The sequence below is a fragment of the Aptenodytes patagonicus genome, chromosome 7 (assembly GCF_965638725.1).
Source record: "Aptenodytes patagonicus chromosome 7, bAptPat1.pri.cur, whole genome shotgun sequence".
Classification (NCBI taxonomy): Eukaryota; Metazoa; Chordata; class Aves; order Sphenisciformes; family Spheniscidae; genus Aptenodytes; species Aptenodytes patagonicus.
This window is the reverse complement of record NC_134955.1, coordinates 9,100,241-9,127,588: the sequence shown is the minus strand read 5'-3', so window position 1 is coordinate 9,127,588 and position 27,348 is coordinate 9,100,241. Positions and strand designations below refer to the sequence as shown.

General features: G+C 39.9%; 1 protein-coding gene across 2 annotated transcripts in view; it reads left to right on the top strand.

Moving 5' to 3' along the window:
• WT1 (WT1 transcription factor) overlaps positions 1-19,114 on the top strand; it is a 37,680-nt gene extending 18,566 nt beyond the window's left edge. The window contains exons 5-9 of one of the 2 annotated variants that reach the window (XM_076343367.1): positions 3,425-3,527; positions 4,817-4,967; positions 12,441-12,530; positions 14,215-14,298; positions 17,762-19,114. In XM_076343367.1, coding sequence (XP_076199482.1) covers positions 3,425-3,527; positions 4,817-4,967; positions 12,441-12,530; positions 14,215-14,298; positions 17,762-17,883 — 550 coding nt within the window. In that variant the 3' untranslated portion in view covers positions 17,884-19,114. Of the gene's footprint in view, positions 1-3,424; positions 3,528-4,816; positions 4,968-12,440; positions 12,531-14,214; positions 14,308-17,761 lie in introns of both variants that reach the window. The other variant, XM_076343365.1, reaches the window with a different exon arrangement.
• Positions 19,115-27,348: the final 8,234 nt, after the last annotated feature.

The following is a 27,348-nucleotide window of genomic DNA, read 5'->3' as shown; positions in this document are numbered from 1 at the left end:
TGAACCTGTGGGTCCTGGTCCCAGAAGCCTGTCTCTCCCGAAGTGTCAGTGTTTACCTACCCTGGACTATCACTGTTCATCTGAACAGTGCAGTATAATCTCTAATGCCTCTTCTTGTTAATTTATAATGCATATATTGTTAGTGGATCTGGGGTGTACAGTGTATGCATTGCAGTGCTTTGGTGGAGATCTAGGCTGTTATCTGGTCCTGAGAATCTAGTGGGACATTTTTTCCCACTAGACAATATTATTCTTATGGATTTGGTGGCCTAAGTGTATGAGGCATTGTCTCTTTGCCTAGTTAAACAGAGTGCCTGACTAGAAAAGATGAAGGTTAAGGAATCTCCTATTCTCTTAAGATTTCCCTTTATGTAACGTACTGCAGGTACAAATTCATCAGTTACTTGTATTGCTCATATATGTGGGATTGCATCTGATCATTATCTCTTGTATGCAATAAAGCAGGTGTTTGAGCTTCAGTAGGAGATTTATATTGGTTCTTCTATCAGTGCTTTTATTTTAGTATATAAATTGCAGCAATGTGAACAAGCCAACTGTGCAAACTGCGGTATACATTTTGTGGCATGCGTCATGGATGCATTGAGTAAAGGGTCTGGAAGAAAAAAAATTGTATCTCACAATGAGGTTACTATCGATGCAGGGTGAAGGTTGAAGTTCAAGAGAGCAGTAGTGTAGGGACGGTTTGTGAAAACTCCTCCTTCAGTGTTCCAGTTTCTCCACTGACTGGAAAGAACATTCACCTGTTAACTTCTAGCCCCCTGAAGGTCAGATTATTCCATAGTGCTTCATAGTGAATAAATAGTATTTTAACCAAGAAATCTCACGTGATCCATTTTGCTGTCATCATCCACATGACCACGCTGAGTACCAGCCAACCTTGATGGAAATGTGCCCAATGTAAAATGGGAACTAGGGTTCCTGATTATTAAAGCGTCTCTCCTAGGGAGCTGGTTAAGTAGATGGCTATTCATTACTTAGTCTATTATGGGTCAAGAGGCTCAGAAAACAGGTTTTAATCTTCAAGGCTTTGTAGTTGTATGTACAGTTTTAGTGAAGTGTAACTAGAAATAATGGGAGGAAATATGAAAAAGGCTGAATGTTGAGGAAGGCTTCCCAACTGTGCGATAAAAATTGAGATGGAGATCATTTGGAGGATACCTCCCATTCATAGAGCCATTCCTTAGGGCACAGACAGGGTCTTTGTTCTGCTTCTTATTCCTGGGAGGAATTATTTCAGAACTGACTGGTCTTTACAAAAATGGTTATCACTGAAAGATGAAAACCATGTGAATTTGGAGGGAAAGTTAGGTTGTGTTTTATGGTGTAAGCTTTTACTGTGTATTCCTGTTCCTCCTTCTAAAGTTTCTGTTCTGGGAATTCTTCTTATCTAACTGTGTGTCTCTTGTTTATTGTAATGTGTAAGGTTGCTAGCACAGGCGTGAATGAGAGGTTACATGGTTACTCAGGGTGACTAATGCTGAAGTTCATATTTACCCTTGATTTACTGCTACATTACAGATCAGGAGTAGCTTCTACTGCAGAACTTCCTCCTTATAAATGGTAGTTCTCATTTCATTTCTGTTTTAAAGCACAGTTTAATATGTGATTAACATGGGTATCACCGTGGGTTGGGTGCTTTTCAACCTTTTTTTTTTTTACCATCTGTGGACTTGCTGCCTTTCAATAGAGAGGAACATTCGATGCTGGTGGGGAACCTGAATTGAGCAAATGGTCATGTTACTTGTATTAGGGAACAAAAGGCCACATCTGGGCCCTGAGCAGAAAGGAGACCCTATTTAGTTAGACATGGTACATATCTAGAGAAGAGTTTAATCCATTTAAATCAGATAACGGTATCTTCCTTTCTCTATTATTACAGATAATACTACAGATCAGAGATACTTTCTTGCCACCACCCTATAAGTTATTTCATTATGGTCGCCTGTTTGCCACTTAAAATTAAAATAAACAGAGCATACCTTCCTAAAAGGTGTAGCCTTTGATTTGAATAGCCAGGTGGAGCCAGGATTTGAAACTAGTATTTTAGGCAGCGAAGGACTTGATCTAAAGGAACACATCTGCCAGGTGGCAGTCTGCAAGCCGCTATGGGGACGAATAATGAGGAATGCGACCCACACTCTGCAGTAAGAGCTGTTCACAAATACTGTTCCCCTCCTGTTTAGCGAGGTTCACAAACCATTTAGACATCTCCCGCATTCCAGTTCCACTGGCTGTTCTGCAAATCACTTAAGAGGTTTAAAACTTCCTTGTAATTCTACTCTGCACGTGAACTTTGAGTGAAGAGAAAGGAAGGACCAGTGAAATGAGAGTCTGGGCCTCAGGGACCCCTTCAAATTGCTATTGCAAGCATTTGGCAAAGAGTGGGATAACATCCTATGTATCCATCTTTGTCCCTAGCTGTGTGCCCTTGGGCTTTGTTCTGGGCTTTCTAATTTCTAGTGCAGTGTAAAACGTGAACACTTACTGTTGCCAATGTATATTAATACATGTGGCAGTGTACACACTATTGTAACGTACTCATTTAAAAATAAAACCTAAAATTTATTTGCATAATGTAAGAAGGTTGCAACAAGAAACACAGCAATGTTCCTGACGTTCTGGACAGGAGAACATAGGATTTTGAAGAATATAATGAGATAAACATATGGTGGTGACACCCCCAAAACACAACAAAGGTTACAAATTTTTAAAATTATTGTGATGATGCTGCATGAGGAATTCTGAAAATTTATACCTAGTAGGGATAGGCTGGTTTTGTTTTTTTAATTTTATTTTTATAAAGGGTTAATTTGTAGCGCATCCTGCAAGCTGATATGTGGGATAAATAGTTTGGACACTGATTTGTAATCTCTGTTTATGAGTACATGACTGCTATTCTTATAAATGTCATCACTTTCTTGGTAGTATCTGGTAATATCTGAGTCATGAGGTGCTGACAAAAATCCACTGCACTTAATGTGAAACTTGAGGCATTTTGCTCATTCCAAAAGATATTAGCAATAGCAAGCCCCACATTTAACTGATAAATAATGTGTACATGTGCACATGACACAGTTATGCTGCTATGTGGATTTTTTCCTCTTACCTAAAGTCTTTGTGGAAATACATCAGAGTTCAAATCATGGCAATTTTTTTTTTTTCTGGACTGTCTTATTGGATGCTAATAGATGTATGTATGGAATCAATGCATTGTGTCAGCGGGAGCAGATCCATACGAAGGCAGAGCAGGCTTCCTTTGGTGGATTTCATTTGAACTTGGATATCCTGGCTATAAAAGCGAACTCTGCGTATGTTATCACCGACTTAAGAAATGAAACCTCTCACATGGAGCTGAGTACTGAAAAATATTTCATTTCTCCATTATTCCCCTCTTTATTTACAGCCATACAGCAGGATATGAAAATGAGAACCACAGTGCTCCCATGTTATACAGCTGTGGGGCCCAATACAGAATACACACCCATGGAGTTTTTAGAGGCATACAAGTGAGTATAGTAGGGCGTTCTTCATAGGGAAGTAAAACTGCTGCCTATTTATAATGTTCATTTACTACTTCACTGGTATTTATAAATCCATCCTTGATTTGCGGTTTCCCTGTGTTGTCAAGAAATGCTTTACCTAAGTGTCCTGACTTCACTGAAGCCATTGAAGTATAATATAAGATTTCTTTCTGACGCAGTCATTTAAAATAATTTATTTCTTCCTCTGAAATATATCTGTGAGACAATATTCCTTACCAGCTTCTCAGGATGGTCCAAAACATATGATCCAGTTTCCAACTTCTAGCTCCAGTCACTTTGGCCGTGTGAAGCTTCTGTGGTTACGGTGGACTACATCTGATAACTGTATATAAGAAAGTGTTAGATGACATTTTGCTTTTACGGATTTCTGAAACTTTACTAATTCAAACGTATTTCCTTAAAACAAAATATAATAAGTGATTGTTTTCTAATGACTAAGTAATTAGTGAATTTTTGGAAGGAACTTACCATTCATGGGAGTTAATTTCCTCCCTTTTCCGAAACAGTCATATCATCAATAAATACCACTGTAAAAGATATACCTCCTTAAAACTGATGGCAAAGTTGTTACATAATATTTGTCTCTTCTGTGTTGCTCTGTGTTGTCAACATACCTCAATGGTTTTAGGTAGCATCTTTTCTCCTTTTCCTTTTCTCTATAGTTTAACAAGTCATTATTCAGTGGCAAGCTCTCAGAAATAGGCTCGTGAGCCAGCTTTCATTGACTGAAGCAGGCTGAACTATTCACCAGCTCCAACTATACAGTCATTCTTGTTTTGCTTTTTACCAATTTGTATTAACCCAATACATTAATTTCCCTGTCCTTTAACTTCATGTGAGTATTTAAAATAAAGAGGAGAATGCTTCTATGGCTCGTGCTCTTATCTCTTACACTGGTATAAGCCTAAAACTATTTCATATGCCAACGAGTGTTCTTCCAGGACTGTGTGATTATACATGAGGTCACAATGTGGCCCATTTAATCCTGCATATAAATATTGGCGAGAGAATTTAATAAGTAGAGTTCACTGTATTTCACCTTCAAATAATTTTAATACTTTGCAAAGAACAGATTAAGGTATACTAAGGGTGTACTTCATTAATGTAGAATAAAATAAAATTGCCTGTTTGCAGTATAATATATTTAAGTATCTCTTTGTCCCGGAGAAGTGCCTCTGATTGTTTGTCTTTGAATATATTAAGTAAAAGCTTGAGAACATACACGTTGCATTAGCAAGTCTCTGTCATTGTAGGATGTCCGACGGGTGCCAGGAGTAGCTCCAACTATTGTCCGATCAGCAAGTGAGACAAATGAAAAACGTCCCTTCATGTGTGCGTACCCTGGCTGTAACAAGCGATACTTTAAGTTGTCCCATTTACAGATGCACAGCAGAAAGCACACTGGTAAGTGTCAGCATGGATTGGTATAAATCACGTTACAGCACTGAACAGCAAAGTGGGTAGGGTGATTTTAAAATAGCATAAGGTGCAAGAAATGATCTGCCGGGTCAGGGGCAGCGAGAATCTGTCAGATGAGGTATGTACATGCTCTGTCATCTAGGCAATCCCTCTTTTGGATGCAGAAGACTCTCTGAATCCAGTGAAGAAAAACACAGAGCAGTGCTGACAGCAAGTAGATCACCTCCCTCCCTCTCTTACTGTTACAGGGCATCGTTCAAGGCTGTGAATCTTCTTTCCCCCCCTCCGCCCTTCCCGTTTAGGAGCATCAAAGCTTGTTCCAAATCTTAACTGTTGTTAACTATTAAGAAGTTTCCCCTGCAAGAGGAACCTAGACATTTAGCATCCTCTTGTCCTCCTGTGTAAGCCTTTTCTGGTTGGGGGTGGAGGCAGGGATTGGCAAATGAGCTTCCTTGCTATGGGATCTTTCCATGAAGAATTGAGCCTGAAGCCAGTCATTTGTAGGCTATGATCTGGATTCTCTCTGAGTTCAGGCAATATAAGTTACATCTCAAAATGTGGAAATCAAATGTCCTGCTGCACCTTGCTGAAGGGTAAATAGAATTATTTCCCCTATTGGGAGATCTATACTGTTGGAAATGTATAATTATGATATAGCTTTAGATATGCTCCATATTATTTTTGATGGCCTATCATATTTTTATTTAGACAGTTCTTTCTCTGCTAATCTAGAAATTTGTGGATAAAATCTGTAAATATGGATGCTCAGTTAACCATTAATATGATGGAAAGTCAAAGCGATGAAACAGACAACGGGAAGGCAGTCCATATTGTTGTGACTTAGGAGATTGTCTAACATTTCATAAAATATAGTTGCAAACTTTTCCTTTTGGAGACCATGTGGTGACATTAGTTAATTGTGTAAAAACAGGTAAGAAATGAACTTTACAAAGGATTTTTAATTTCTGAATGGGCAAGTCACAAAATAATTCAGATAGACATCTTCAGTGTTGCTCAGATTACACATTCAAGATAATTTAGATTGTAACTGGAATTTAATCTTTAGAGCTGAAAGTCTACAGAAATGCTATTTTATTTTCTGTAAATAAATTTGAAACAGAAGAAAATTTGGAGATCTTTTGGGGTCCATTAACTGGGGTGTTTTTCTTGAGTATGCCTAAACAGTTCTGAATTTTTCTCATAATCACTATTTCTTTCATTCCTAAATTGATTTACACTGTATTTTAACAGTCATAATTTGTTTGTTCTGGTCCTGTATTTTATTCCATTTAGTTGCTTGGCTTTCGCAGTATTATTTCTGGATGCATCACAAGGACTTCAGCTTACATCTTGTTTTTTTTTCCTTAACTGGGGAAGATTTCCAGCATTATACCACATACAATCTAGGCATGTAGAGCCACAAAAGCCCCAGAAGACATAGAGGATAGGACTATGGCTGTCTAGCATCCCTAGGGAGACTTCTCCCATTGTCTTTGAGGTCATACATGCCCCTTCCTTCTCCTCTGGTTTACCCGATAGTGGAACGGGGTAGAAGAAAAAAAATGTTTTTTCCCCCCCAAACACCTCTTCTGTACAGGTGGGCCCAGATTTTCTGCCACTATATTTTGATATGTTGACAACAAAACTTACTTCTCAAATCTTTGCAAGTTGTTTTCCATAAGAGGCCAGCTTGATTCCCAAAGCTTGTATTTGGTGATACAAACGTTGCCGTTGATAAGACTGTGTAAGCTTTCGAGGCTGGTTGCAGCCGAAGGGATGAAGCAAGGGACAGTGCACTGCTGGTATGAGAATTGCTTGGGTAACTTGCCTGGTTGATGCATTCAGCTTTAGGATCAGAAGGGAGTGCTCCCCTTTATCAGGCTGGTGGGTTTTTGTTCTCAGCCGGTTGTATGGGTACTAGCCATTTCCTATGATTATTGTCTGGAAATTTTACTTACCAAATTCCCAGCTGCTGTAGAGGCTTAGAATACGATGCCCTTCATTTCTCGTCTCCTGTCTGTTAGTCCTAGTTTTTGGGAGTGCTTGGTGAACTATATTACATGGGAGCATCTGGAGTGGATGGTCTACGAACACTTGAGTTAACATATTTTCTTGGCTGCTTGGCATGGCGGAGAGTCTGAACTTAGTGGCCATAATGGTCTTTTCCAGTCCCGTGCTCTTCAGGAGTCCTGGGCAGTTGAACCGACTGTTGTGATGCAAAGCCATTTCCAGTCTCCTTTGTAACTTCATGTCTTTGTCTATCTAACCCTGATTTGTGTCTCCTACATGTGGAAAAGCTGATTGTCAAAAGCAAAATTTGGAAACCAGTTTTCTCCAAGGGCAGATCAATCATCACTATGAAGAATGTGTGTGTCTTGTTGATAACAGTTATGGTAGCTACAGTTCACACTTCTTTGCACCTTCTTTCTTTTCTCTACCTGCTTGTTTTTATATGTTAGCGGATATCTTAAGGGACCAGTACGACTCGAGTGAGGCTGTTGGTTTATGTTGATAATTATGTGTCTGTCTCTTAGGCTCTCTGATCATCTTTCTGTTTATAACTCAATGAACTCCAAACCCCCATTCTAGAGTTCTTTACTAGGTACAGAAATTGGCCTTGGTGGAATTAGCATATTAGACAGAAAGTAGTTGGCAAATGTTAACACCTAATATCTTACTAAACAGAGGGATATGTCTCTTCTTCTTTTGCTTCGATGTTTTGATGGGGAGGAATCCTGATGAGCCAGTCTAAAGTCAGGAGAGCTGTCAGATGTCAGCTCAAGTGGAGGATAATTTGGTTGTGTTTGGTATACCTCTCTACAGCCAACATAAAATTTTACTAGTCCTCCTGTAAGGTGGTTCTGGATTCACTCAGGGGTTTGAAGCTCTTCCACCTTTCTTAGTGTAGTGGTAGGTAATTTTTTTAAAATTATGAACACATGATTTGAAAACAAGCTGTTGCATATATCTAATATTAAACCAGCAGAGAGTATCTTTGCAGAATAATGTTGGCTCTTGATTATCTTTTTTCTATCTATAATAGATACTTACAGAGGACTGGCTCATCAGATCTTCCATTCTTCAATGGTTGCAGTATTGCAAAATCAAGCAGGGCCCTGAAACACCAAGCTGGATTCTGTAATCAGTTTTTACCAATGTTTCAACATAGCCTTAGTTGAAAATATGTTGACATTTTGTACCCTCCAAGACTGCTTATCCATTGTTAACAATGCCTTTATTGAAACATGTACAGCCAAAAAAGCTTTTTTCTTATCTTGGTGTATTTTGCTGCAGTAGAGAGGCCTCTGAAAGGAAATGCAAAAATACATATAACTTTTCAACAGTACAGAAAATAATGTGAGTTGTCATTCTGTGGCAGACTTCAGAGACTTCTTTGCAGAAACAAATTGATGTCTAGACCTCCATAAATTTCATTTATGGTGGAAACATCAGCATTCTTTCCAGAGACCCTTTGGGTTCAGTGCCACCCATTGGAAAAACTGGATTTATCCTAACAGAAAGCTGAACATCTTTGCAGAGAAAATTTCCTCTGCCTGTTTGCCAGGGATATTCTTCAGCCTAAATATGCTCAACTGCAGGTATGATTTTCTACAATGAAGTATGAGAATCTGTAAATTGGGAAGGTTGTCCTTTATGTGGTAGGGGACTCAGGTCTCGGTGGTGAATTTCTGAGGCTGTAGGAGATGTAAGTAATGAAGTCTAATAATGATTTTTATGCTAATCATCTGACAATGATTTCTTTTCTTTTACAAAGGCAAATATCCTTTTACTGTGGCGTATGCCACCGTGCTGCTAAATGCTTTACAGTCATCATTACAACACCTTTGGAAGACAGAGCTATGTCCTCTATATACAGAGGTGATAAGTTGATAAATGGGTGTAATTGTGCCTGAGCTGGGAACTGCACAGGCTCTCCTCTTAACAGTCTAGTGTGGTAACTTGTAGGATAGCACTCTTTCATTAATGTTGCTTTGAAATACTGACCTTCATACTTAAGCTGTGGAATACCGTTCTGCAGAATACTGTGGAAGCTGAAAGCTTACATGGGTTCAAGAAACAACTGGACAAATTAATGGAAAGAAACTCCATTAACTAGTGTTAAACAGAAAGCACCTTTGGCTTAGAAAGTTGTTAACTCATGAACTGCTGGATACTAGGAGTGTCCAGGGAAAGTACTGCTGCATCCTTGCTGTCTTCTGCTCTCCTGCAGGCATCTTCGGTGAGCCACGGTGGGAGACTGCTGGGCTGGATGGACCTTTGGCCTCACCCAGCAGGGACTGCTTTTAGGCTTTCATTTCTATGGCATAAAATAAGAATACTTATGTATTTAAAATACAAGATTACTTTCAAAAAGTAATGACCTCTCGCACCTGAACTACAGTGTGAAGATGACAGAAAACGTTACCTATAAAGGCTCTCTACTTAATAAAGAAACATATGTTTTATCTAAGTTTGCTAAAGCAAATGATACCGAATAGAAAAATGTTATATTAGTGAGGTAAAGTTGTGATTATGGGCTTGTGCTCGTTTGATTAAGTGGGTATACAAGAAAAGGGGTTTAAATTGGTGAAGGGAGTATAGACAAGCCTTCAGATTCTCATTCAGACTTGCAGCCTCTGGTCTCAAAATCAGCCTCCACTCCTCATGTTTTCTTGTTAGCGGCGGGCTTTTGCTCTTGCAGCACGCCTTAATTAAATGCAATGATTATGAATATTTTGTGCAACTGCTACAGCAGTAGGAATTTCTGTTTTCCCATGCATCTGGGCAAATGAATTCGCTCCAGAGAAAATGTGCATGCTCCCTCTAGTTTACGTTAACTATTTTTGAGCAAATAGGTTTATTTTATTAGAGGCGTTTATTGTGATATGTGCAAAGGCTGATTCGTACTTGTTCTGTGATTGTTGAGCTTTATTTTTTCTAAATATTTTCCTAAATATTCAAGAACTGCTGTTCCCCCATCCTCTCTCATCTTATGCACTTATGCACTAAGTTTAGCCTTTCTTTTGTGTGCCCACTTTCAGTAATGAAATGTAAAAATAATCATGGAAGCCTCCAAGTCGCAGGTGGAAGGACTGGTGAAGCTCATCTTCATCTCCTGTTTTGTTTTGAAATTGTATGTGGTCGCATAGGAAGGTGACAGCATTATGGGATATTTTTCATACATTAAGAGACTTTAGCCTTTTACTGCAGAGGCTTTAATAGGCCTGGGGAAACTATACACTGCTCTAACCCCTCTCGGTATAGTGATTTAATGAGGTACTAACAGACTTTTTCTAATCTGGGACATTTCTGTCATCCTGTTCTGATGAAACTTATGGGAGTTAACAGGTATGTGACAGTTCGCTTTGGCAGGCATTTTTCTTGGCACTAGCTGATGTGGAAGATGTAGAAGGAAAGGGAAATTAGGATTTCTGTCCAAATACTGTGCCTCTTTTTGTTTGTTCGCTTTTTGTTTTCCACACAGTGTCATCATATCTCTGTGTAAGCATCTTGGATTGATTCCTTTAATATATGCATTGGTTAAATTTGTCCTTAATTTAATCAAGATTATATTTCAAAGTATTTAAAGAAATACTTTCATGTGCATGCCATCAGACCCGCTATACCGTTTTATTCAAATACCTCCTTAACCATCTTCTGCGTTTATATTGCAATTAGCAGACAATCATCCTGTCGCTGCATTCTGCTCTGCTGACATTCCCCCTCTTAAATCTGCCAAAGGGCTGAATTCCTTGGAAGTAAGTGGTTTCTGAAAAGCAGGCACTCCCCAGGGAGTCCTTGCGGTCAAAGTGTACGGAACTATTTCAAACACCTGTGGCAACTTTAATCCCTTATGCTAATAAATTAAGCACAGCAGACATGGAAATTGTCCACACCTAGGTTTGAGAATCAGTAAACTCCTTTGGGTGACTGTCACAGGAAGTTAGCTTGTTCTTGCAGATTTAGTTGCTTTTGTGAAATTTTGATCTTAGACACACCAGTATGAATTTGGAATGCTCTTCTTAATATGCTACTTATACCATAGATACACGATCAGAATGCTTCTGCTTTAAGCTAAAAGAGTTTCTTTTATTATTATCTTGTTCTGAGATACCAGTGCAACCAGAATACATTTCCTCATCATAATAAAATCAGAAATGCAGACACTTGCAATGAAGATTTATGAAAGTGATATGTGTTTAAAAATATACCCAGAGAAATTGAACCCGCTGCCCACTTCAGCTGATGTTTTTCTTTAGGTCCTTCCTACTGGACCTTTGTTTTACATCTCAGCTTTCCACCGTAGACAAAGCAGGTCCCAGCTGGTCTCGTGTGTACCTTCCAGATAAAACCCAGGATTCTCCCGGCTTTGCAGTGAAAGATGTTTCATTACTTCTGGTGCTGAGGCCTCTGCGCAGGGCTGTGGCACTGTAAACAGACTTTATGTAGGTATAAATGCAGGATTCCAGTGTTGTGCAAAGGGGCCTTAGACTAGATCTGAAAGATCATACAGCTCCTCCTGTAACAGCATAAGGATTAGGTTTTTTTGTGCTGGCCAAATTTCACCAACTCTGTGGTATGCTACCTGCCAGCAGTGTTTCCCTCTTCCCTCAAGCTCCTCGACTGCTGCATTTCTTTTTGTGTGTTTATGTGGTTGGTAAAGTCCTTTGCATTGAAAATCATGTTCATTTGAAAAGCTAGCTTGTAGGGATTTCATTTTTAAAAAAAGTCAGAATCTCACTTTTTGTCCCAGAGAAAACCCATCCTGAGGACCTCTGCTGAACTGTATGGGAGGTGGAGGAAGAGTTTATGTTTACATGAGGCTTTGCAAGAATTCATAGGCTTGCCTACGAGAGGTGTGCAGCTAAATGAGAAATTCTATTTAATGGTGCTTTATGCAGAAACATAATTTGTCTTTTGGGGAAGGATGTATTTTTCTGTGGTTGAATTTTTCTTTTCATTTTCTTTTAATCCATTTAGCATTGTTAAAATTACCACCTACATGGATGTCACTGGTTTTGTTTTTGCTTCAAATCCAATTTAAAGCAAACTGCAAGTTGTTCCCTTGTACAAATTATATATTACTGAAACAGGTGGAAAGAGCTTAATACGGGGGTTTTTTTTGAGAAATATAAAATGAGATTTCTGCTCTTTTCCAGCAGAAAGCAATAAAAAAAATTTCATGCAACCTGAATTTTTTTGTAGCTTTAACCTAATGGGCTATTTTTTTAGAATAAGCAGATTCAATATCAGTGTCAATGCAGTAGAATTATGCCAGTCTTTCCCCACTGATTCCAACACAGTTGTATGGTTTTATAGCAAATGAGTCCTGGTGTACCACTAGACTGCTTTAGACAGGAGAGAAGCCTTTTCGTGTAACACGTTTCATCTTCTGATTCTGGTTGACGTGTTCCCTCATTTAGCCACATTTTCTGATAAACTGTTTGTCCTTTACAGGTGAAAAACCTTATCAGTGTGATTTTAAGGACTGTGAACGGAGATTTTCTCGTTCAGACCAACTCAAACGGCACCAAAGACGACACACAGGTTTGTTGACAAGACATCGCTGCTCATTAGAGTTCATCTTTATATGTGAATTGCGATCCAAAAAGCATACTTCTAAACTTCTCTTTTTCTGATGTTGTGTCTGCTCATACACGATACCCGTAGTGCCAAATTCTTGAAGTTAGCTTTAGGAGAAGACTGTATGTGGGTTTTTTAATTGGCATTTCAGCACTACTGTGGTTGTACAGGTGACACTTTCTTCCTGCCACTATCTTTTTGAAACAGCTTTCTTAGTGAAATTCTTTGCTCTATACGGTATCCCCAATATAGGGAATATATTATTTTTAAAAACCAAACAGTTCTGCAAGAAAAAGTTGCCAGTGAGTAACCTGATAAACACTACTGTTGGTATTCTGATGTTCGAGTGGCAATGCTAATAGGCGAGTGCTGCATGTGCATAACCTGAAAGGCTGGTGGAATTACTGTGCACTTATATGTGGAAAGCAGAAGTGGAGAAGGAAAAGCCACACCAGCTAGTATGCTTAAGACGATAATTCAGCAAACCACTTAAGCTTAGATTTGAGCCTTTTTTGAATTCTGCCAACTAAAGAAGGATTCTAGGAGCAGCAGGGAGAGAAACGTCAAAGATCTGGCTGGTTGGATTGCACATATAGCCTGGAGAGTGTATAGCAGTTCACATACAGCGGAGAGGGCAGCAGCAGTCATGAATGGGTCTGGGTCCCAGCTAGACTTGTGTATCTTTCTCAGTGAATCATTTACTGGGTGAAATGTTCCAAGACAGCCAAAACTACTTGTGAGTTCAGTCCAAATTCAGCAAGTTGGTTTTTGCGCATACACCGTTTTCTGGAAATGTCAAGACAGTCCATTTCAGCATTTCAGAAGTTCTTGGAGGTCTAGATTAGATCGACTGGGGAGACAGCTGCCCTTCTCAAAGGCACAGAAGAGGAGATGGTGATGACTCCAGCCTCCTGGCTGGGAGTGGAACCATGAGGGCACTCTGCATGGAACATGAGAAAGGGCTTCAGAGTACTTCTCTGACTGAGTCACAGCAAGAAATTGCATTTGGGTCTCCTGTGTGAGAGAGGGTCTCCTCCTCCACTCCCCTGAGGGAGTGGCCTGACAATTGGTTTACTCACTGTTCTGTGGTGGATTTCTGCCTACTACTTTTCTTGCTAAAGATGTTCTATCCTACTCAAATGGTGTTGTTGAAAGGTGTAGGAAGTGTCTCTGAAAGCTGTTGGGATGATACATTTTTAGCAACTGCATGCTAGAACATATCTGTGTTAAGCAGTCCCCAAGACTTATGTGTAGTGTGTAAAGTAAGTATGGGAGTATATAAAAATATACCTCTGCACCTCTATTCTTCTTATGTCATATTTGCTCATACATAATGCCAATAGTGCCAAGCCACAGGATCAGAATTAACAAAGTTTGCAGATCCTCCTTAGCCCAACAGTGTAAGTGGGTGTTTGCTTATGATGGAGCTGTTTGGATGCTTCAGTCCCAAACATCGGAAGAGGAGGTTACAAAGGGATGGTTAGCCTGATTAATGACTTTCTGTAATGTGTAGGCATGAAGCTGGGAGGAGCAGTTACAGTAACTATTACAAAAAAATCCAGGCTTTTGAAAATTCAGAAATAGCTGATTTTATTCACCCTTCCCAAAGGTGTTGGGATATAAGAATAGACTTCTTTTGTCTCTTCAGGTGTGAAGCCCTTCCAGTGTAAAACCTGTCAGAGAAAGTTCTCCAGATCCGATCATCTGAAGACTCATACCAGGACTCATACAGGTAAAACAAGTGCGTAAACTTTTCTTCACATTTATATTTCATTATTTTTTAAGTTTAAATCAATGTTGTTGTAAATTACGTGATTAGAAAGTCTCTTAACCAGGAGTTAAATATTCAAAACAACAGAAGGAATTTCGGAGTGTGCTGATTTTTCAGTGTGACTACATTCCCCAAGTGTCATAGTCACTTTTCACAAAGGGGTTTAGGTGATTTTTGGAAACTACGCTTTCTTTCTTCATGTTTAAAGAAATTTCAGCTTGGCAAAATATATTTTGTCAGCTATTGTGAAATAAACATCATGGTCTCAGCCCACAAATGTCAAGTTGATCTACCGCCTTTACTGAAAAAACCCTGCAAGACAGAAATTTTAATTCTAGCTTCAGCCGAAGGTCTGTAATCTAAAGTATTCATGCCTACTCATGCTTCTCCTAAGTGTCAGTTGAGCCTAATGCAGGATAGCACGGCAAAGCTCTTGCTGTTGCTGCTTGTACTGTAATCTCTCCAGAAGATAAAAGGAATGCCTTTTTCAAACTCACACTGACAGACACTAAAGTAAAAGCTTACTCAAATATTCAACGACCTTTTTGTAGAAACCATAGTATTTCATATAAATACAGGGAAAAAAATAGGAGGCCATTTTAGTCTACTCTGCCTTCACGTAAATGTAAACACCATTAAGGAGCAACTGCAGCAACCTCTATATTTTAGTTTTAAGTTTTAGAATTATTCCTATGAACTGACATTTTCTGTTCCCTTCCACTGTGTATGCAGTATTTTTACCAAGTAATTGTTTACCGAGCACTTTGACATGTTATTAGATGTCACAGTGTTTTCTATACTGGCGTTAACCTTTTAAATTCAGTCTCTGTACAGATGGACAAGGAGCCTGAAAATCTTTTTCTCCCTGCTAAGGATTCTTTTTTCTCTTCTGGACCATAAAAACACATATTTAAGACTTTCAAAAATAAAGAGAAATTTTAATAAAGGAAATGATTCACCTGAGAATAATGGCATTTTCTGTGGCACCGGCCAAATAAATGCTTCAAGTAATGACTGTATCTACGCTTGCAATCTGCAAATGGTAAAGGGCATGGCTGCGTTCCTGGGTTCTCCCCACAGTCTCGTGCTGAGCTGCAGGGCCTGGGTCTGTGTGCCTTTGCATGAAGAAAGATATTTTCTTAATCAGCCGCAGGTAACATTCTGGTCGAGACAAAATGGCAAGCGGTTGTCACATGTTAGCAAGTCAGGATAAACTACATTCCCCATCACATTTCATTGCTAACTGATCTGCTAAGTCATGACTTTGATGAGTCCAGTAATGTTTTATCCCACAGCTAAATCAGTGAAGAACTTGCTCTCTTTTTTCTAGTGAAACTCATCTCCCCATTCTAGTTCTTCCTTGCTCCATGCGATCCAAGCCCACACTGCACTCATTGCTGAAAGCAGCCTCACTTGAGCACTGATAACCTCATAGCACAGACCTTTGCGTGGGCTTGCTGCCTGCCACTGGCTCAGGTTCTGTGCGAGCTCGGCAGCCCAGCTGCCTGCTGCTGTGATGATGCTCCTGTCGGCGGTTTGGATGGGTCGTGCTCCTTTGACTGTAAAACACACATATCCTGAGGGAAATGAGCAGGAGTGGTGGGTGGGGATTTTTCATCTCCATCTTGCCCTGTAGCTTCATTTCTCTTTCTTGTACCTCCTAAATTTTGCAACAAAACACCTAGCTCAAGTTAACTTGCTCCATGTTAAATCTTGATGAAGCAAAGCACAGGTGACTTCCATCTAATTCCATCCTAATTTTAAGTCAACTGCCAAACTATTTGTTAAGCTACCAATTCAGGTTTTTTTGTCTCCACAAGCAATTTTACTGTGACAGCAATCTTTGCTGTAGAAAGCAAAAAGATGAATCAGAAAAACGCCATACGTCTATATGCATTTTTAGCAATGGAAATGTGATTTCTGATATCTGTACAGTGAAGCTGTACGAAGTAATTTGTGCCCAGCATGGAACTAACAGAGATTGCTGCCCCCTGTTGCGAGAGGACAACCAGAATTGCTTGTGAAACAGCTAAACTGTGCTGCTTTTACTGTGGTAGTTCAGTGAAAAACTGGCCAGTAATAGATAATCCGCATCAGTTCACAGGATGGTTTTGCTAATGCTGCTGAGATGAAAGAAGACCACTTTATACAATCTGTGATTTTTATCAGTAGCTCTGACCAGATCAATTTTGTCCCATACTGTTTTATGCACTCATGTGAGACAGTTGATGCTTTTGCCAGCATGTATGTTAAGTGGATAAAGTAGATTTTACACACCACCCCTGCCCTTATATATATTGCATGGGATTTTGCAAACAGAAATATACAACATTTATGCCAATCCCAGATCCCCTTTTGCCTGAATTTGGATGTTTGTGAAATGCACAAAATGTGAGGCAAAGAAGAGGAGAAGATGGCTGGGTGAGCTTGTACCACCCCAGTGTGTCTTGAGTTGGAGAGAATGGGGTGTGTAGCCAGCATGGAAGAGCCCAGTCCCAGAGCTGAACCTACTTTAAAATAGTGCATCTATTTTTGGGGAAAAAAAAAAAAAAAGAAAATGCAATTCTAAAAGAAACATGAGTCACCGGGCACTGCTCTGAGCTAATGAGAGCATTCCATCAGCATTCCTGCAGCATCAGAAACATGGCCTGAAATTCCACTTAAACATTGTAGAAAATCGAGAGACCAGATTAAACTGTAAAAAGGTGATGGCATTTCGTGTTAAAATTGAATGTGCTTTGCTTGAGGTCATTTTTAGTGAATATTATACTCATGGGAATGTTAGAAAAATACTGAATATTTTGAGCCTTTAACGTCTCCCACAGATGCAAATCTACTTTATTTAGACAGTAGTGAGGAACTTTCAGTCTGGCTCAGCAGACTTCATGCTGAACTCTTGCTTCTACGATATTCACTTACACTCACCAGTTTCAAAGAACTTCAGCCAAAACTCATTGAACTAGCGGGAAAAAACTCTTCTTGACTTGAAGTCAAGTTCTAAATAGTCACTGACAATTTTCACAGCGACTAACAGTATGTCTGCACCACAGTCCAAGGTGTGACTGAAGCTTGTGCGAATACCAGAGTGACTTTTAAACTAGTTTGTTCGAGAGCTGAGAGTAGCATAGACATGGCAGCACGGTGTTCAGTAAGGGCCTGTCTTCAGGAATGAACCACTGCAAAATGTTCTACGTCATCTGAAAAGGCTGTTGTTAAACATCAGCTGAGGGAGATGTAAGAAAGCACTGAGCGCTGATGTGAGCAGGAATCGAGGGCACTCCCACACCCTCTCAGGACAGCCCGGGATGCCTTTCCTCCTGACAGGAGCTCTGCCTGGCTCCTCACAACCCTGCAGAAAGAAAACAAACAGCAGTGTCTCAGGCGAGCTGTATACCCAGTTAATAACAGGGTGTTTTGTTAACAGGTGAAAAGCCTTTCAGTTGCCGGTGGCCCAGCTGTCAAAAAAAATTTGCCAGGTCTGATGAATTAGTTCGTCATCACAACATGCACCAGAGGAACATGACTAAACTGCAGTTGGCCCTTTAGACAGTTCAAACAAGTGAATAAACCAGATGGGACATTATGAGCTACTGCAAACTTTATCAACCATCTTCGATCACCTCTGTCAGAAAGCTGCAGCTGTCTTCGCATCCCATTTGACACAAGTTAACTAAACCGTAGGATTCTGCTCAGCCTTGTCTTCCATTTGGACTTACACAAGTTCCTGTTCAATAAGCGAAAGAGATTTTTATTTGTAATTTTGTTAAAAAGTAGGCAAGATTGCCACAGTTTCAAGATTACTATAAACTGTGCTTACCTTCCACGTCTGTCTCCAGTTTTCTGGTTTTATTTTCACTAAAACTTTTCTAGGTACATATTGTTTTTACCTTTTTAAGTCCTGCAGTGGGTAGGGTGATTCCTCCCTGTTGAAGGTAAGCTTTACGCTTACTGCATCTGTGCATATGCTGGGGTTTCCAAATGCTAGTACAGCTATCCTCACAAAATGAGACGGAACAATCACCTGAGATACTTTTGGTAAGCTTTGTACTCGTACTGCCAGAGGGCAAGCTTTTAAAGTTGGAAGCTCTGCTTTCAAATTTCACAAATCAAACCTTTTTTTAAAGGATGTATTTCTAGAGCAGCTAAAGCTAGATGAACCAGAGCCTCTCTGTAAGAATGGTAAGAATCTTACCACTAAGTTAACTTGTTTTTTAAATAATCACATAATCGATCCCCCCAAACTGTTTTGTTTGTCAAATAACTCTCTCCCTTTCTCTCTCTTTTTAATGTATTGGTTTAAATTTATTCTATCATGAGATGCATAGATCTCCTTTACACAAAACTAATTCCAATCATTGTAGACATTTGGGATTTGTTTACAATGTAAAGCCACACTGGTTATGTGGCTAGCAAGCTGTATAAACTTAAAACTGAACTTTTAATGGGGCTGGTCCAGGATCTCCATTAACAGATTACTCTTAAGATAAGTAACTTAAAAAGACTCTTTGTCAAGTATATGTGAAAAAGACATTATTAGTGTAAGGAAATATATTGTTTCAGGGGTTTGGGAGGAGGGGTTTATTATTTACTTTTAATTGCTTGAAATTGTGTGTATATATATATCTGATAATGTATTGCTCTTAGACATCTAAAATTAGAAAGTGTATAAATATTAGATGCATCACTGTTCTGATGTTGTTGCTGTTACAAACTATTGATAACACTAAGAATGTAACCTGCATTTTTCACTGAGCTTTCAATTAAAGCCCATTCAAAGAGAAACAAATGAGAGTCCAACAGATGTCTTGTTTCATGTCTGGTATTAAATTTCAAATGCCCTGTCCAATAGTATCCATTTTTTTTTTTGTATATAAAGGTACCACCAGCACTGATGACCACTAGTTAACCTGTCCAGGTCTTGACCACAATTTATCCATCTCACTTGGGAATCATACTGGCAGCAGAAAACAGTGTCAAGTTTCATATTGTGCTATAAAACAGTTGCTTCAATCGTTCGTCTTCTTACCAAACTATTCCTTTTCTTTCGACCTGTAAGATTTGTATAAGAACATTATAGAGTAGTAAAACCCAGTTTATAAATAGCAGTACTGGCCTTCTGTAGAACTGCGCTGAAACCATAAGCACAGATAACTTCTTAGATTAGGATGTCGTAGACTTACTTCTAAGTAAAAGTTAACTTAGAGTTGGGGTGGCTTAAATCAGTTCAGCAGGTTGAAAAAGACAGTCTTTCTTAGATGATGAAGTGTGAAAATGAAGATAAAAAAATATTACTGTTTCTTTGTCATACTGCCTACTTTTCTTTGGAAGTAAGTACAGCCTGCCTCAGCACCCTTTGACCTTGCAAAATATTTGTATCTCTTTAGCAAAAATCTTTAATGTATCTTGCCAAGCTTTTTTCTCTAATGTACACAATGGAGTTCTATGATGGGTTGAGCTTTCTCTCTTAAAGTGCAGCTGCATCGTCAAGAAAACTCAACAGTTAATTCTTCAAGTCCTCTTTTTCGCATGGGTATTGCATCACTGTTAATTACTGTTGGGGTACTGTGACTCATTTGTATCAGTCAACTTTATCTTTTGCTGCCAAAAGACAGCATCTCTCTGGAGAAACTCATAACAAGTGTGGCAAACATCAAATATTTGGAGTGAATGGTGTACATAAAACTGCACAGAATTAAAAAATAAAGCAACTCCTCCTGCTTTCCTGAGAGAAAAGTTCAGTCGCAATAACAATGTCCTCTGATTTACCCAGCAGTCTTCTGCAACTACAAAACAATCTGTTTTTCAGTCTGCACCCAAAATAGAGAGCTGCCACGAGTGTTTATACTAAAAGCCAAAAAAAGAAAAATCAGCCTCCAGTTGTGCCTGCATTAGTCAAACATAAATAAAACTATCTTTTGTGAAATACAACCAAAACTCCACTGCAGCACAGGCCAGACTTCCAGTGACCTGTAAATAACTACAGACATGGTTTTGCTGCTTAGTGAATTGCATGCCAAATAATAATGGTAGATGGCTACAAAAAAAGAAGCGTGTGTTGATGAGTGACAGAGCTTGTCCTTTCGGTTTTGCTGTCGCCACTTTTTCAAGGAAAGTACTTATTGCTACTCTGTTGTTTGATGATCATTACGCCCCCCAGCCCGCCGAGTACAGTGAAGACAAAGGTAAACGTTTACAAGATTTTTTAAAATTTTTATTCCTAGTTATTTTACAGTCTTTGTCATGAGAGGCATTTTATGTCTTTCCCTTTCATTTCCCCATTTTCAAGATTCTATCAGCAAGGTAAGCCACCTTTATTGAAGTGCTTTACTACATGAATTTCTCAGAAGCAGCCCCCAGACGCTGGTTCTTGCAGCATGCAATTCCTCATTTTGCGGCAAGCAGAAACTGCGCAGCGGGCCGAGTTTCTGTGAGCTTGACCTCCGTATGAAAGATGAGGGGGCTGCGCTCTATTATATCTTACAAGTATCCTTAGCTCTCTGGAAAATTTTCAGTCCCACGATTAATTGAGCAAATCTTTTATGCTTCTGCCTTCTGTTCTTAAACTGAAAATAGTGACCAATGTTATTTTGGCTGTTGGTTAATGTCTTGCTGTGATTGGCATACTATTCCTGTCCTGTAGCTTCCATAGCCCCCAGAATGGAAAATGTTAATTATATAGATAACACTTCTACTTTTTCTTGTCACTTCATCATGTACAAGATGTGTTGGGTAGGAAAGGGAACGTGATCTCTTCTCTCTCTGGTGGTATGAGCTGAGATACAAGGGTTCACTTGCACCAATTTTTTCAAGGTTGGTGAATCCAGCACTGTTCCTTCTACTTCAGGAAAACATGAGAGCTAACATGCCCAAATTGTAACCACATGATAATACTTTTGGTGCATGTCATATTCTTTAAGGATACAGACTGTACTGACCGAACAGGAGGTACAAAGACATTATCTTGCTGCAATTAGGCAACCAAGCTGAAGGCAGTCCATCCTTCAGACAGGTGCTGATTCCTGTAAGCGAAGGAGGGGCCTTGCAAAGAAGTAGCTCTTTGCTTCTCTTTCCATGGTGGGTTAGGTGAGCTGTTCATTTTAGAAGCCACTCCAACCAGGCCTATCTGTTTCAGGATGTCAGTAGGATTCATTTCACTGCTCCACCAACCAACTTTACAGCAACTGGGAACAGTTCCTGAAGATGCAGGTAGGTGCCTTAAACCAGTGTTTCTTCCTCCTTCCCTTTCCCCAGACAGGCACTGAGAAAACCCTATCATGTGCAGTCTTTTCCCATCATCAGTGTGACCTGACAGCAAATCCAATGTGGTAAGCAAGCTGCTCCTGGCACCTTGTCCAAAAGCCCGACAAGGCTCTGGAGTGGATCGAGGGGCTCCGAGGAGGTGGCTGCAGCCCCACACCTCAGAGCTGCCTGGACCTAGCGTGAGGTGGGTACACAAAGGCAACCAGCAGGCAGAGGTATGCTGCCAGAGGACGTGCAGAAGTTCTACTGCTCAGTCCTGCTTGAGCCCTGTTTGTACCTTCCCCCTGGGGCAAGTACGGGCAGGGAGAACCGCTCAGCTTTTCAGTTGGGGAACTCTTCCTGGCTTGGGGAAAAGCCTCCTCCCCCCTCCCTCCCCTCCAATTAACAAAAAAGTAATTAAAGAGAGTGTATGCAGTTCAGAATGGCACTAATGGACAAGAAAGGCCAGCTGCAATATTTGGGAAGATCCAATAAAAGTTTCATTAGGATTCTTTTAGTTATTGGAAGTCCTGATGCACGAAGGAGCCTAATGAAACAGAAGACCTGGTCACAAGAGCGATGAGTTAAAAAAAGCCCAAACCCAAATCCCAACCCCACTGACACCATTCTAAAAATTAGACAATTAAGAGTAAAAGCAGGAATGTAGCCAGAACTATTCCACCTCAAATAATAAACACAAGGATAAGTTGCCAAGTGAGGTCAAAGAAGCAAATGGTAAAGTGAGTTTAAGAGACAGCTAGACACTTTTATGGGGAGAGAGGGGATTGAAGGATACAGTGACAAAACCGGGGGTAGAGCTGAGATAAACCCAGAGGACAGGCACGGTGGGCCAATAGCCTCAGAGAGTGCTCTGAGCCCCAGTCACTCAGTAGAGGAACAGAGCGGCTCTTGGTGTTTGGGGGAGACTTACCAGGGCTGTCGGCAGCATCTTGTGAAGGATGAAGGGAAACTACCAGAACAGTTTGAAAGGAAGATGAGCCTGGCAGACAGAAATGGGTGTGCTCTCAGATGCACTGGTCGTAAGTGCTGCCCTTGGTTTCACTAGTGAGATGCCCTGGTAGGCTTCTAAAAAGCAGGTTTTTGAGGAACTTCTACCCAAGCAGCTTGTCTTCTTGCAAGTTACCAATGCAAAGCACAGAAAGAGACACCAAAAGAAAACCAGAAAGAAAAAGCTTTTTTTCTTTTTTCATTTTTCATGAAAGACTACTTGTAATATAGGAAAGAACAGGGTTGAAACTAGAACAGAACTAGAATGTGATTCAAATGAGGCAAAGACAAAATATGCAAAGGTTATGTTCTTCTCTGCTTGTATGAAGCTTTGCATACTTTCACATTGTCATCACAGCCTGTGTTGATTCCCATAAGAAATGCTGGCAGAACTTCTGTGGCTTCAAATAGCAGCATGATGAAGCCTAGTTTTAAGTGGTCGGTTTGGCCATCTCTGTGCTGACAAGCAGATGTGGTTCCACCAGGACAGTAAGGCTCTTACGTGATGGTGGTGAGGGAACCAAGACCAGCATGGCCGCTGAAAGTAAGCCAGAGCATCAAATAAATAAAGTGCAGTTTTCTATATAGATTGCAATCCAAACACAAGTGCCAGCTTCTGCTGCTAAAAAAGTTACCTTTGAGACCTCAAAGGGCTCTGAGTAGTGAGGATGGTCTGAAAGATGATATTCTCCTAGAAGACAGACATAACATGGACAGATCTTGTGCTAGGTGCTGTAGGAACACTGAGTAGCAGGAGGGCTCTGCCCTGAAGAGGTTGCAAGCCACAGATAAGGCTTTAAAAGACAAGTGTTTAAAGGCATTGAAAATCTTGAATGAGAAAGTGTAGTCCCAGGCAGGGCTTTTCTATTCCTGATGACTCAATGCTTATCCCATAGGTATAAATATAATCTAATAGCATCACTGTTTCTTATGTAAACAGGCTAGTTATATTCTGATGAACTCTTGCAGAGCCAAAATCTTAATCTGCAAAAATAGGCTGAGCAGTAGTGGAAAGACCTGGCTGATCATCCTGGCTTGAATGACTAGATAAATCTAATACAAAACTGGTTGCCCTTCCCCAGTATCAAAAAAGCCCTTTTGGTGCAAGGGGATTATAAAAACACACAGGGCACTGAGACACTTCAGTATGGAGGTGCAAGAGAGAAATACAACTGTATTTATTCTCAAGCTGTTTCTTTTTGTGGCTCATTCTCATCTGAGTCATGCCCCAGAACTCCCATTCACTCGAATGAAATGTTGAAAAACATAACTACAAAAAAAAAGTAACCTCACTGCCCGGAAAAAATCCTGCCCCAGAGTTTCCTGGGAAATGGTGTGTCCTTGTGCATGTGCTCTACTTGTACAATTATTACGCCTGCTTAATGTTTCCTCCCAGGAAGGTCTCTGACATTTTTAACCACATCGCTGAATTTTTTAGGTTAAGTTATCAGTCTAGCTGCACAGTAAAGGTACATTGTAAAGACAAATACAGAAGTTTTTATCTACTGTATGGCAAGCACGCCAGCCCAACAAAGACCTGTATTTAGAGCAGGAGAGCTTTTTCACTCTCAGCCACTAGACGGCTCAGCCTAGAGGGCTTGCTTGCTTCTAGGACAGCTGCGTTTCTGGGAACGCAATGCAGCCAAGCTGCCCGCTGCAGCCAGAGGAATTGCCTAACTTGCAACGGAAAGTTACAGGACTTACAAAGCAGCAGTCAGAGCTGAAGACTGTCGTGTAATACAACTCAAAACGTAGTTCAGAAGCCTGAGCAGGGGATTGTGCTGTTATTGTAATTACAGCATTTATCCAAGTGGGTCTGGGTAGCTATTGAGAATTACAGACTTTTAAAAATCTGGTTGCCTGGGGCCTTCTTCAAAGGCCAAGCTCCTACTGTCCTTGAGGCTGCCTAGGACAGTGCTTCATGCTCTGAAGAGAGGTGTGCTGTAAGTCACTCACTGCTCATTACCTCAGAAGTGTGGAGATGCATGTTTCTGTTATTAGAAGGAAGAACTAATAGAGAATCCAAGAAAGGAAAGGTCACATGGCAGCAGGATTTGAATTGCCTGCAATGGATATTGCCCTGGTGAAAGTCCACTGGACCGTCTGAAATATAAATCTCAAGTTATTTTTTGCACTGTTGTGGAATGAATGAAACCGTCTAGTGACTGACTTGCTTCCTCACCCCTCTCCGAGCTGCAGGACTTCAGCGTGGCTTACTACAAGCTTCCCCTTTGTGAAGCCAGTCTGGGGAGGATGAGCTGCAGTTTGCAATACTGAAGGTCGTTGCACAGGACAAACAACCTAACAACAGTCTAATATTTCTAAGCTGTATAAATTCCTAGTGTCTGCTGCAGGCAGAATCCAAACACTTGTGTCAATTCTGTACCATGCCCCAGACTGCCAAAGAACATTAATATAAGCATATTTATCTGGGCTGCAGTGTGTTACAAGAATTCATTAGGACAATATGTGATATGGTGCTGAAACAGAAGGCTGGGTTTCTCTGGCCAGAGATGAGGAAGTCTAGTCCCTGCTGAACTTTTACTACTGATAAAGACAATGTCTGCTGGCAGCATTCATTTTTTACTAGGCCATCTGCATCTAGTCAAGGATAACTTGACTTTCTGAAAAAGCCATTCATCAGAATCAACCCTGTACAACTTTCTCTTGATGAGTAAAGCAACACAAAGAAAGACCAAGATGGTTAATAAACTTCTTTGGGAGCAAAAGGTCAATGCTGGTGTAAACAAAGCAGTGTCATAGTACTATACAGAAGCATTGAAGTTTCCTGCATGTTTATATGGCTGATGCCCCATTTCTCTTTTATCAGTGTTTGTTATCATTTATTTTACTCTGCTTTAGCTGATATATAAATCTTTATAACAGTGTTCTTTATTTTCTTAATTTTGTCATCTCTCTTATCAGCTTTTATCACCTGTTTGTGTCCAGTATGTTTGCTACTCTCTGCCGCTTGATGGCTACCCATGATTAATTTTTTTAACCCTTTGGTTCTCATCTACCACACACAGGTCTAATAGTTAAGTCTTTCAGACTCTCCCTTTTTTTCTAAAGCTGAATCAAACACTGAAGACATTTTCGTTGTCTCCTTAACAAATCATTAACTATTAAAGGCAAAAATGAATGAGTGCACTGATGGGGAAATATTCCTGCCCTGAGTGATACAGCCTTGCTTTCAGCTACACAACGCAGAGAGACTAGGCTGTAGCCATGTATTTTTCACTTCAGGCCTTTACCACTGTCCTTCAGATCCAAATTGGAGAGTCCTAGACTCGCACCCTGTGGGGAGGTAACAGGTTGCTCTTCCTGCCCTCCCAGTCTTTGGCTTTCGTACTTTGTGGCTGCGCATGTGGAGAATGCAGCCACTAGAAACTGGACTGAAGTCCCCAGGCTCCCTTCACATCAGCCACTGGTCATCCAGACAAACATTTTCTTACGAGCTTGGGCTAAATGAAAGACAGTCAGCTAACAGGAGAATATTCCATATCCACAATGACAAACATGAAGCAGCTGATACCTTGGTAATGTTATTTAGCTATTCAGCGATACTTGCTTTAGAGCCACAACATTTAAAACTTTGTAGATAGATAGGTGACATTTGCCTAGAGAACAAATATTTTCTTGACCATTTCAGAGAGCACTAAAATTCTTCATTAAAGAATATCAAAGAAAAAAAGAAAGTGAATTTTTCTTAGTGAAGAGCCTCTAGAGTTCACCTTTTTGCCTTTGATGTGTTATTTTGCTTCATGTAATTAGATTACAAAAAGTTTTGTACAGTCTAGATATCCAAAATCATATAAAAAAATTGGATTGACCCAAACCAATTTTGGGGGGATGGCCTCAGCAAAACATATACTGCTCTTTTTAAGTGTTTACATCTCAAAATGTTTTGTTTAATAGAGACTTAGTGTAATTTCTAATGGCACCAGCATATTTATTGGAACTGGGTACTATAGGGAACCAAAAAAACACTGAAGACACTGAATTTCCCAATTAACTATGAATTTTGAGACCAGACAGTTAAAACATTAATCTCCCTTGTTAATAAATGTAATATAATGTAATGCACTTCTAATAGTATGAGCCTCTGCTGAATCTGCAATCTTAGACTCTTACTTAGAAAAGCCCTGTGTTCCTGAAGTTAATACAAGTAAGACTTCCACCTGACCAAAAATTGCTGGACTAGGTTCAAACTCCACTGATTATTGCAAATTTAGTATCCCAGTTATTCTACATGAGTATACAGTTGGAGGATGCTCTGCCACATTGATATCAAGACTACAGGAAGGTCTATGTATCGGGATTATATTCTGTATACCATGTAGTTCAGCTGGATTCCAGTACCTCTGATACGTGATTCTGCATTTGACACTATAAGATTTGTATATTACTTAAGTAGAATAAAATTTCAGGTGACAGAGAAACTTAGGGCAGGTTTTTTGAGATTTTTTTGCTTTTTTCTTTTAACTTCCCCTCTCTGCCTGGAATGAGTGTTTAATGTTAGAAGATAGGGGTGAGCTAATCTTGAGACCCAGTTGAAATACTGGCCCAAAGCGTGAATTCACTTTAGGAGCAATGTAGTGAATAGTCATGAAACGTATAACACTGTTTTTAGTCAGGGGAAATTTTGTCATTGTGTGTTGTTTAACTTGGCCATTTGCTGGAAACAGCTTAGTACATTCCTGGCTCTTTTTGCAGAGATCCATCTTTAAAGGCAGGGTTATTGTTTTACATTTTAAATGTTTT